Genomic DNA, 12,500 nt, shown 5'->3' on the forward strand with positions numbered 1-12,500 from the left:
TTCTTCTTTTAATTCTTCTAAATTATCTGATATTTTATCTTGCTTCTTTTTTTGATCATTTTCTAATTCTTCCATAGAATTGATGCACAAATTACTTTTTATAAGCAAGGCTTTGTATGGTTGTTCTTCATACAATATCTTATAACAATATTTTCTATCTTCTTTAATATAATCCATATCTTTTTTTTCAGGAGATGTTTTCTCATTATCATTTTCTTTTAATTGATTAGGAGAACCTTTTTTATTTGGAGATGGGCTTTTCTTTTTCTTTTTCTTTTTATTATTATTAATGTCATTATTATTTGTGCTACTAATAATGTCTTTATTATTTGTGCTACTATTAATGTCTTTATTATTTGTGCTACTATTAATGTCTTTATTATTTGTGCTACTATTAATGTCTTTATTATTTGTGCTACTATTAATGTCTTTATTATTTTCATTCAGCGAGAGCTCATTGTTTCTTTTCTCATTTGTAGTAGGAGCATCTTTATCATCCGTTTCTACATTTTTCTTATTGTCATTAATCTGATTTTTTTCAACTGTATTCACATTACTAATTTGATAAATCTGTGTATAGTCATTTAACATGTTAGTAATATCCGATTCAGTAGTTAAGGATGAAATCATTTCTGGAGTCATGCATTCACCTTTTTCATTATAAAAATGTAAATTTATTTCAACAGATCTATATTTCATTATCATATTATTAAAACTTAAATATAATAAATTTTTATCTCCGTTCAAATATTTATAGTCCAAAACAAATGGTTCATCCTCTTGTTCTCTCTTCTTCGTTTCTTCATTATCTTTCTCCTGCTCATTTGTTTTTTCTATTTCGTTTATTTTTTCTGCCTCATTTGTTTTTTCTGCCTCCTTTATTTTTTCTTCTTCCTTTATTTTTTCTGCTTCCTTATTTTTTTCTTCTTTCTTCATTTTTTCTGCTTCCTTATTTTTTTCTGCTTCCTTTATTTTTTCTGCTTCCTTATTTTTTTCTTCTTCCTTTATTTTTTCTGCCCCCTTCATTTTTTCTGCCCCCTTCATTTTTTCTGCCCCCTTCATTTTTTCTGCCTCCTTTATTTTTTCTGCATCCTTCATTTTTTCTTCTTCTTTTATTTTTTCTGCTTCCTTTATTTTTTCCGTTTTTTTCATTTTTTCCTTTTTTTTCATTTTTTCCGTTTTCTTCATTTTTTCCGCTTCCTTAATTTTTTCCTCTTTAATAATATCTTTATTGTCGCAAATATTTATATTTTCTTGCTTTGATAAATTTTTTTCTTTTTGTAAATTATGCAAATTAAAAAGTTCATCTACAACGCAAATTAAACTATTATGCACTTGATAAAAATTTATATCTACTTTAAAATTATCCATTTGATTATAAAAATAAAATTCATAAAATAAAATAATAAGATTATGTAAATTGCTATTAAAAAGAATTTTATTATTTTTATATTTATTATTTATATTATGTCCTACTTTGAAGTATTTTTTTTTTTTTTTTCTTTTTACTTTATATAAGCTTCCATATATTTTTTTAATATCCATAGGAAAAAATATATTCTTCGTATCTTTTATATTCGAGCGTACATTTATATCTGTCCTTATAATGGTATGCAAATCAATATCATTATAAATTATATTATCATCTGAATCATCCATATTATCAAAATTAGTTATATCTTCATAATCACTGTAATTTTTTTCTCTTATAATATCAATTTCTTCTTCATTTATACTTTTTCTTATTTCTTCTATATCATTATTTCTTTCTATTTTATTATCATAATTTCCTTCTTTTTCTATTCTTTCCTTTGATGCTTCATAATCTTCATCCCCTTTATTTTTTAGTGTACTCCTTTTTTCATCATTCAATTTTTTATTGGGGCATGTAAGATGGTCAGCGATAATATTGATATTTAAGTTTCTAATTGCATTAATATTGTTATTTGTATTTATATTAATATTTGTATTTATATTGTTATTTATATTGTTATTTATATTTTTATTTATATTTATACTTTCATTTATATTTATATTTTCATTTATATTTATAATTTCATTTATATTTTCATTTATATTTTTATTTATATTTATAATTTCATTTATATTTTCTCCTTTTGAAATATTTTTTTTTTCTTCTTGTACTTCTTTTTTTTTATTTTTAAAAAAAGTACAGTTATCGTGCATGTGCATAACTGTACTATTATTTGTATCGTCATTACTTTGATTTATTATATTTATTTTTTTTCTCTCTTCATAATCATAATTTGAATTCTTATCCTTTGAGATATTATATTCTTTGGAATTTTTATTTGAACATATGTTTATATTATCACTTTGGCTTTTTACCTTATCATTTTTTATATCTTCATTTTTTATATCATCATTTTTAATATTTTCATTTTTTATATCTTTATTTTTTATATTTTCATTTTTTATATCTTCATTTTTAATATTTTCATTTTTTATATCTTCATTTTTTATATTTTCAATTTTTATATGTTTATTTTTTATATGTTTATTTTTTATATGTTTATTTTTTATATTTGCATCTTTTAAACCATCCATTTTGATTTTTTCCTTTTTCATGTCATCACTTTTCTGGTGCTCATTAAATATAGTACCTTCATACTTATCATGGGCAATTTTATTCATCCTATTTTCTAATTTTATTATTTCTTGAGATAATATTACTTTATCATTTTTTAAAGTTAACTTTTCATTTATTATTTTATTTTTTTTTTTTTCAAAATTCGATTTTTCTAATGACAATTCTTTTTTTTGGATTTCTAATTTAGCTTTATCCATACATATTTGTTTTTTTTCATTTATTAAATTATTTTTTTCTTTTTCGACTTTTATTTGTTCAATCTCAAATAAAGATTTTTGTTCAAAAAATTTTTTAGTGTTATCAGAAAAAGTACTTTTAACATTATCTAGATTTTTTTTACTTATACATAATAATTTCTTTTCAAATTCGAACTGTTGAATTTTCTTTTCAAATGCTTTTATTTTTATATCTAATTCTTTTTTATCATTATGTGTTCGCACTCTTAAATAACCTATATATGTTTCATATCTTCGGAACTTATATATTTGATTTTCTACATTCTTTTTATGTGTAGCAATAGTTTTCTTTTGAACATAAATTAAATTTTTTTCTTCTTCGATTTTTTTCCTTTCCACATAAATTATAATTTTTTCTGCTTCTATATTTTTTTTTTCCATATCTATTTTATTTTTTTCTACACCTACTTTATTTTTTTCTACGTCTACTTTATTTTTTTCTACATCTACTTTATTTTTTTCTACATCTACTTTATTTTTTTCTACATCAATTTTATTTTTTTCTGCTTCTATTTTATTTTTTTCTTCTTCTATTTTATTTTTTTCTACATCTATTTTATTTTTTTCTGCTTCTATTTTATTTTTTTCTACATCAATTTTATTTTTTTCTTCTTCTATTTTCTTTTTTTCTTCTTCTATTTTATTTTTTTCTTCTTCTATTTTATTTTTTTCTTCTTCTATTTTATTTTTTTCTTCTTCTATATTTTTCTTTTCCATATCTATTCTATTTTTTTGTATATCATTTTTTTCTTTTTCTTTTCCTATCTGCAATATATCACTTTTTAATTTGATTCTATCTTTGTTTACGTCTTCTCTAAGTGTCTTAATTAATTTTTTATCCCTTTCATTTTCTTCTTGATTCAATTTAACATCTGCCTTATCATCCATTAATTTAATTATGTCTTTGTTAATTTTTTGACTTAACTCTTCCATATCTTTTCTTTGTTTTTCCATATTTTCTCTTTCAAATTTATTAGTTATCACCTGTTTCGAATGGTCTTCTTTATTAGATTTATCTACATTGAAATGACATTTTGAAAATAAACCATCATACATATTGGAATTGCTACTTTCCTCTGTATGCTTATGTTTGTTTCTATATTTATTATATTTCATATTTTCTTTTTTTCCATATTTATTATATATTTTTAGTGCCTTTTTATAATATAAATAATTTATACCTCTATTTAATCTTTCTATAGGTTTTAATATGTCGATTCTAAAATCTCTTTTTTCATTTTCAATTTTTTCAAAATTTTCTTTTATCATCTTCTTTTGTATATCTACAATTATCATATCTAACTCTAATTGTTCTTTTTTTAGTTCATATCCTTTTTTCTCTTTAAAAAAGGATTCTTTTTCATTTTGCATATCTATTTTATCCTTCTCTATTTTTTCTCTTTCTTCTTTAATATTCATTTTTTCTTTGTCTAATTTTATTTCTTCATTCTTAATGTTTAGAAACTTTTCCTTATCTTCTACAGATAAGTTATCAATTAATATGCTTTTTTTTATTTCATAAGTCAGAGTTTCTTTGTTATGTAAGAAAATTTTTTTCTCCTCCTCAATAGATAATTGTTCCTCTTTAATTTTTTTTTTTTCATCCTCCAAAGATATATTTTGTTCTTTCATTTTATTTTTCTCCTCCTCAATAGATATTTTTTCCTCTTTAATTTTATTTTTCTCCTCCTCAATAGATAATTGTTCCTCTTTAATTTTATTTTTCTCCTCCTCAATAGATAATTGTTCCTCTTTAATTTTATTTTTTTCCTCCTCAATAGATATTTTTTCCTCTTTAATTTTATTTTTTTCCTCCTCAATAAATATAATTTCCTGTTTCCTTATTTCTTTCTGTTGATCCATTAATATAACTTTTTGCTTAATTTTTTTTTTCTCCATTTCAATTTCTATTTGTTCGATACTTATTCTACATTTCATTATTTCTAGATGATTCCTCATGAGTTCAATTTTTGAATATGTAAACTTTGAATTGTCTATTTCAAAATGAGTGCATTTTTTTGTGTTTATATTTTTTTCTACATCTATGTGTTCTTCAATTTTTATTGACTCATTTATTAATATTTCCAATTTTGAAATATTATCATTTTGAATTGATGTTGTTTTTGTTTTTGTTTTTGTTGTTGTATTTTCTTTTTGTTTATTTAAAAATATATATTTATTTTTGTCCAATTCATATAATGATTTATCTACTCTACTTTGAATTTTTGAATATTCTAAAAGAAAAAGTTGTCTTTTTATTTTTTCTATTTCTTCATGATTAATTGTAGAATTTAGATTTTGAATTAGTTTATTTTCTTTCTTATGTATATCTAGATTCTTATTTAATATCTCTAGAATATTCATATCATACATATCCATTTTATATAAATCTATCTCTTTTTTTAATGTAATATAATAAGATAATTTCTTAAATATATAATCATATTTAGCATCAAAATGTTTTTTCATTAAATTTTTAAACTTAAAAGATATATTTTTATAATTATCTATAAAACGTTTATATGTTTTGTTTATAAAAAATATATTTTTTTTATTCTTTTTGATGTTTTGAATATTACTATTATGATTATCATTCTCTTTAATATTATTATTATTAATATCACTATTATTATTGTTGTTGTTGTTACTGTTATTTTGATCTGTTCTTATAAATTCATTTATTCTGTTATGATCCACTATATAATAACTATTTGATAATATTTCATCAACCACATTTTGAAGTATATATTTTATTTTTGCATTTTTATAAATATTGTTACAAAAAAGAATATACCGATTTATTTTAAGTATATTATATTTTAAATTCATATTTTTCATCTTTTTTCTTTCATAATAATTTTTACCCTTCCTCATGTAATTCTTACATGTAATATGCGATGTATTATTACATTTCATATTTATTATTCTTACATGTTTAAAAGAACCATATGTAATTTTTTTATTTCCTTTTATGATGGAATACTTTGATATTATCTTAGTAGTCTCATCAAAAACAGAAGAAAATAAATTAGAATTATTATATATATTATTTGGTTTATACATATTATCATTATTATATATATTATTTGGTTTATACATATTTATATTATTCATATTATTATAATTATTTTTAGGGTCCATATTATTAATACAAATATTATTTATACACGTCTGTTCATCCATATCATTATTCATATAATGTTTATAATTTTCTTCACTTTGCATTATATATATTTTATACACATTTTTACTAAAAATATCATTACTATTCATATAATAATATATATAATTGAAACCTAAATTGGAATTCATTTCTTTCATATTTATATCATCCATATCTAAATAATTATTATCATCGTTCTTATTTATATTTGTTATATCTACAGAATTTACATTTTCTTTATCCTTACAATTTGGATTGTTGTTTGGTTCAATCATTTTATTATTTTCAAGCAAATTTGTATTTCTATAATTTAATTCTATATTTTTCTTAACAAATAATATTATATCCTTTTTAATTTTTAATAATTCATCAGTACAAATATATGTCTTTCTGAACTGATAATTCTGTTCATATTTTTTTTTTATTTCTTTTAAATCCATAACTTTTTCTATATAATGAATATAATAATTTTTATATTTAATCATAAAATGTTTTTTTTGTCGTATCATTTTTTCTACATATTTATAAATTCTATTTGTTCTATTTACAGCATTTATATAAGGATAAACATTACAAGGATTTATAAAAACATTATTAAATTTGTTGCTTTTAATATCTCCATTTTTTTTGTTATGTTCATTCAAAGTATTACTATTATTATTATTATCATCTATAGGTTTATTTTTATTATCATTATGATTTATATTTTCACCTACATTTTTTTTCTCTTCATTTATTAAATCATCCTTTTTGGTTGTCACAATATTGTGATTAATTCTTTGGAGTGTAATCTCATTTAATTCCTTGTCATTTTTTACATCTATTGTTTTTATTATATTATTAAGATTACTTTTTTCATTATTTATTTTATCATCTACTAAACTGTTTTCCTCTTTTTCTTTTTTCGGGCATCCTAATGATGCATTTGAGTCTTCTTTCTTTTCTTCCTTACATATATCATTCTTTTCAAAATTTTCTAAAATATTTTTATGTTCATCCATATATACATATATTATATATATATATATATATATATATGTGGTTACATTATTATATTAAGTGAATATCCTCTCCCTCAAAAAAAAAAAAAAAAAAAGGAATAAAATAAAAAAAATAATTAAAATATTAATATGTAAACTATAAAATTTGTATATATCTATATATATATATATATGTGTGTGTGTGTGGTTTTAGTCTACTTTTCTATCTTCAAGGGTATATTAAATTTTATTTTTTATTTTTTATTTTTTATATTTTATATATCTATAGAAAAAAAAATTCTTCCTACAATATATACATATAAATATATATTATATTTTATTTTATAATTCTTGTAATTTTTATCCATACTATTTTTAATAATAAGGAACTTCAAAAAAAAAATATAATAAAATTATATAGTTGACATAAAAAGAAAAAAAAAATATTAAGTATATTTTTAGAAATATAAATATATTTTTCTCATGTGAACAACCAACAAATAATAAGTCAACTCTATTTTTTTGTTTTCCATAAGAGGAGAAAAAAAAAAAAAAAAAAAATAAATAATTGATAGATTATCATTTTGGCATACATAAATAAAAAGATATAAATTTATTTATATATATATATTATATTTATTTATATATATATATTATATTTATTTATATATATTTTTTTTTATATTTATTCACTTATATATATATATATATATATATATATTTATTTATTTTATTCTTCTGTTGCCTGTTGTAACATTTCGATGTTATCCCTTGCAAACAAAAGAATTTAATGTAAAATATTATTCATAAAAAATGAAACAATAATAAAATTATTTCATATAAGTAGAAAAAATATTTAAATAAGTATATTTTAAATTTTTTGGCATATTGCTATTTCTTTTTATTTCTTTTTATTTCTTTTTATTTATTTTATTATTATTATTATTATATTTTTTTTTTTTTTCCTTCTTTCCCTATATATTAGAAGGCACATATGGCTTTATAGATACAAAAAAAATAATATATATATGTATATATTTATAATTTTATAAATATATTGAAGATATAAATTTTTTTTTAAGTTTATATAGTACTATTACTTTTTTATAAAAATGCTGAAAAGGAGAAAAAAAAAACAAATGCACACAAAGTAAAAATGTATATGTATGTTTCTAATTTTTTTTTTTTTGTCCTTATTGAAATAATATATATATAATATATATTATATATATATATAGTTGAAAACTTAAATATTGTGTATTTTTTTTTTTTTTTACATATACCATAAAAATGTATAGGCAAGATTTAGATAATAAATATGTGAACCTTATAAATATTTATATATATTGTATATTCTACTATTCTTAATTTTTTTCTCTAATTCAATATAAGAATTAAAATGTATGTAAAAAGAATATCCTCATATTTTTTATAACATACACATATATATATATATATATTTATATGAACAATTAATAATGCGGTAATTTGTGTAATATTAGGAACGATATATGAATAAATATTTATGAATAATATTTAAAGTATATAATATATATATATATATTTATTTATTTATTTTTATGAAGGAAACGTTTTATTTTATTTTATTTTATTTTATTTTATTATATTTTTTTATATTTTATATATTTATTATTTTTTTTATCAAATTTAAGCTTTATACATTTATCAAGTCATATATAAAAAATATAATAAAATGTATTTATATGACTAATACATTTGTTTATATATATTTTTAGTAATAATTATGTATACCATGTGAAATGTAAAATATAAAATGAAATATATATAATATATATATATATATATAATTTGATTAATATTTTCAGTATAGACCCTTTATATTTTTTTATTTTTTATTTTTTATTTTTATTTTTTTATTTTTTTTTTTTATTTTTTTAAGATGTATAGAAATGTAAAATATTACTTTTTAAGCAACTGGAAAAGAACATATCGTCATTATTCAAGAAAACAAAATATAAATAATCTTAATAATAAAATAAAAGATCCTTATAGTGATTTATATAAATCTAGTATGTATGGTAATAATTTTAAAATATTACCAAATAAGAAAACAAAATCGAAAGAATATGAAATAATTAAAACATCAAATAATACATATTCTTATACTTCTCCTTATCCTCCTAATATTAATTACACCTTAACACCATATCCAGAAAGTTCAAAAAAAATGTATTATGAAAATAGAAAATATATTATGAAATATAAAAATGTAGAATATATACCTATAAAAAGATTAACATACAAAAACGCTTCAAAAAAAACAAATTGGAACACATACTATATCAGAAGGGAAAAATGAAACATAAACGAAAATAAATAAAAATATATATATATATATATATTTTTTTTATATACCACTCAATTGGTCAAATTAATTTATTTAAGTCTCCTTAATCCTTTTTTATCAAACAAATAAATATATATATATATATATATATATATTTTTATTTATTTATAATATTTGTGAATTTATCCATTATACTTTTTACTTTTATATCCCTTTTGAAATAACCATATAATTTTTTTGTACCTTATCATTTTTTTTCATACACATATAATATATATTTAAATAATAACCAGTATATTAAAATACACGCATATATAAAATATATATATATATATATAATTTTTATCCATATATTTTTATTCCTTATATGTTCATATTATTTCTCTTTTTGTATATTTTGTTTTATTCTGTTTTATTTTGTTTTATTTTTTATTTTATATAATTTGAATTTTTTTTTTTTTTTTTTTTTTGTTAAAATTCATTTTATTAAAAACTTATAAAAATAAAAAAAAAATATATATAAATATATCTTTAAAATTTGTATAAATATAAATAGGTACATCATATTTTTTTTTACTTCCTCATTATTAGATTTTTTTTTTTTTTTTTTTTTTGGGTCAATTGAATAATTTTTTAATCAAGTTGTTTAATTTTAAAAGGGGTATGTCTTAATTTTTTTTTCCTTTTATTTATTTTTTTTTTTTTTTTCTTATCAATTTTATGCTACCTAATTGTATGAAATGAATGTTGAAGATAAATACAAGTTGATAAAAGAAAAATATAAAGAAATAAAAGAACAAAATGGTAATATTATAACACAGAATATATGAATTATATATTTATATTTTATATTTTTTCTTATTTAATCATGTCGTGTTTTATTTTTAGACATATTAAAAAAGGCTATTATTGAATATAAAAAGGATCTTAAAGAGTTAGAAAAAAAAAATGATAATCTATTAAATGACAAGAACCAACTGTACAAAAACTTGACACAAGTATCAAATAGTTTAGAAGAACAAGTAAATGGAAACATAAAAAAAATAAAAATAAAATATATATATAATATATATATGTAATATATATATATATTTATATATATTTATATTTTATCATTTTCCCTTCTTAGAAAAAGAAAAATTCGGGATGGTCGAATTTAATGCTACTCACAAAAAACTCAAGAGAAAACATCCAAGAATCAGTAGCCTTTGAGGAACTTGAAATGAAGATAAAAGAAAATGGTAAAAGGAGGACAGTAGACACATTTTTATTTTTTCATTATATGATAGAAATAAAATGAATATATACATATATATATATATATATATATATATATATATATATATTTGAATATATATATATATTTTATTTTTTTTGTCCTTTTAGAAACACTACATAAAAATATTGAAGAATTACATCAAGAAAAAAGTTATTTAAAAAAGGAGCTTGAATTGTTAAAAAAAGATCATACAGAAAAAATAAACGTATGACACAAAATATATATATATATATATATATATTTATTTATTTATTTATTGTGTGATTTACTTATTTTTATTTGTTCATTTTTATCTCAGGAAAAAGAATTAACCATTGGAACACTCAACGACCTAGTAAATTCCTCCCGTCAAAAACAAATAAAAGCAGACGAACAATGTGAAGAGATAAAAAAATTAATAGAAGAAAATAAAAAAGAATATTCTCAACAAATTAAAAAGAAAGATGAATCCTTAAATTATATGAAAAATATCTGTACAATGTTACACAATAAATGTTATCCAAAATATATGATTGATTTTAATCATATACCATTCTATCAACCATATGACACAAAGGGTTCATATATACAAGTAAAATGAAAACATACACACACACATATATATATATATATATATGTATTTATAAACATATTGATGTTTCCTTTCCTCTTGGCAGAAAGAAATTCTTCATAATGAAGAAAGGTTAGGAAATTATTTATTTTCACTTATTCATAATGTTACGATGTATTTAAAAGTGTGTAAGGAATTGTTTTTATTTCAAAAAAATAACTTGGATAGTATGTATAATAAAATGAAAAAAGAAAAATTAGATGACCAGGATAAATACACCAAAATGATTGACCTAAAAAATATTTGCGATGAGGTAAGACATAATAATGTTAACAAATGTATATATGTGTGTATATATATATAATTTTTTTTTTTTTTTTTTTTTTTTTTTTTTTTTTTTTTTTTTTTATAGCTAGCTATAATTTTGGAAGAAATAATTGATACAGCTGAAAAGTTTAAAATTTATTATACAGAAAAGGAAGACAAGCAATTAATCGAGGTATATTTTTTAAATATATATATATATATATATATACATATATATATTTATTTATATTTATATTTTCCATTTAGACCATTTTACTTCGAATTAAAGAAAAAATGAGAGAATTTTTTGTTAAGGTTAATGTCTATCTATGTATTGAAGAATATATGTTTCCATCTTATATAAACAACAAAGCGTTTTTTTTAAAAAAAGTTATACAACAATTCAGATTATTAAAAGAACTAATCATGAAAATAATAAATATAATAACATTGATGATATCGATATACCCATATAATAATGAAAGAATTATTTTAGAAAATTTAAGAAAAAGAAATATTGTAAAAGAGGAAAATAATAATATAATAAATTCTATGGAAAAAAGAAATGATGAAGAGAAATATACAAACATATCAAGTTTTAATATGATATATATGACAAATATATCTAATGATGATAAATTATTTGTATATAATAAACAAGATGAAAATAATTCTTTATATAATAATCTTTCTATTAATGAAAAGAAAATACCTTTTATTAATTTTCTTCAAGAAAAAGAAAAAACTATTTTGTCACAATTCAATGATTTTAAAAATTATCAAACAAAAAATAATCATATAATTCTTTTCATATTAAAAAAAATTCAAAGAATATTACAATACATTCCACAATCTTTTAAATTCTTAAAATCATATATATCATATCGATTATGTGAAATAAAAAGATTTGGTAATTTCTATATAAATAATTCTCAATTAATTACAAATTTATTAGATAAAACAAATGAATTTATTAAATATATAGAGAATTTTAATTATATTCTTATTCATAATATTATCTATACAAAATTATCATATATTAATTA

The 12,500-nt window shown here is 18.4% G+C and overlaps 3 protein-coding genes across 3 annotated transcripts in view; 2 read left to right on the forward strand and 1 right to left on the reverse strand.

The window, feature by feature from the left end:
* Positions 1–7,011, reverse strand: part of PADL01_0406000 (conserved Plasmodium protein, unknown function) — a gene marked incomplete at both ends in the record, with an annotated part of 8,326 nt that extends 1,315 nt beyond the window's left edge. Inside the window, one exon of the mRNA XM_028685176.1 lies at positions 1–7,011. This exon is cut by the window's left edge and continues 946 nt beyond it. Coding sequence (XP_028536701.1) covers positions 1–7,011 — 7,011 coding nt within the window.
* Positions 7,012–8,911: 1,900 nt separating this feature from the next.
* On the forward strand, positions 8,912–9,331 carry PADL01_0406100 (conserved Plasmodium protein, unknown function; the record flags this gene model as incomplete). Its single annotated transcript, XM_028685177.1, has 1 exon — positions 8,912–9,331. The coding sequence occupies one exon, from the start codon at positions 8,912–8,914 to the stop codon at positions 9,329–9,331; it is 420 nt and encodes a 139-aa protein (XP_028536702.1).
* A 728-nt stretch (positions 9,332–10,059) lies between these two features.
* Positions 10,060–12,500, forward strand: part of PADL01_0406200 (conserved Plasmodium protein, unknown function) — a gene marked incomplete at both ends in the record, with an annotated part of 3,847 nt that continues 1,406 nt past the window's right edge. The window contains 8 exons of the mRNA XM_028685178.1: positions 10,060–10,123; positions 10,208–10,341; positions 10,449–10,560; positions 10,706–10,803; positions 10,897–11,169; positions 11,255–11,461; positions 11,561–11,647; positions 11,722–12,500. The exon at positions 11,722–12,500 is cut by the window's right edge and continues 205 nt beyond it. Coding sequence (XP_028536703.1) covers positions 10,060–10,123; positions 10,208–10,341; positions 10,449–10,560; positions 10,706–10,803; positions 10,897–11,169; positions 11,255–11,461; positions 11,561–11,647; positions 11,722–12,500 — 1,754 coding nt within the window. The remainder of the gene's footprint in view (positions 10,124–10,207; positions 10,342–10,448; positions 10,561–10,705; positions 10,804–10,896; positions 11,170–11,254; positions 11,462–11,560; positions 11,648–11,721) is intronic.

The sequence above is a fragment of the Plasmodium sp. gorilla clade G2 genome, assembly GCF_900097015.1.
Source record: "Plasmodium sp. gorilla clade G2 genome assembly, chromosome: 4".
In the NCBI taxonomy this organism is placed as follows: domain Eukaryota; phylum Apicomplexa; class Aconoidasida; order Haemosporida; family Plasmodiidae; genus Plasmodium; species Plasmodium adleri (nom. inval.).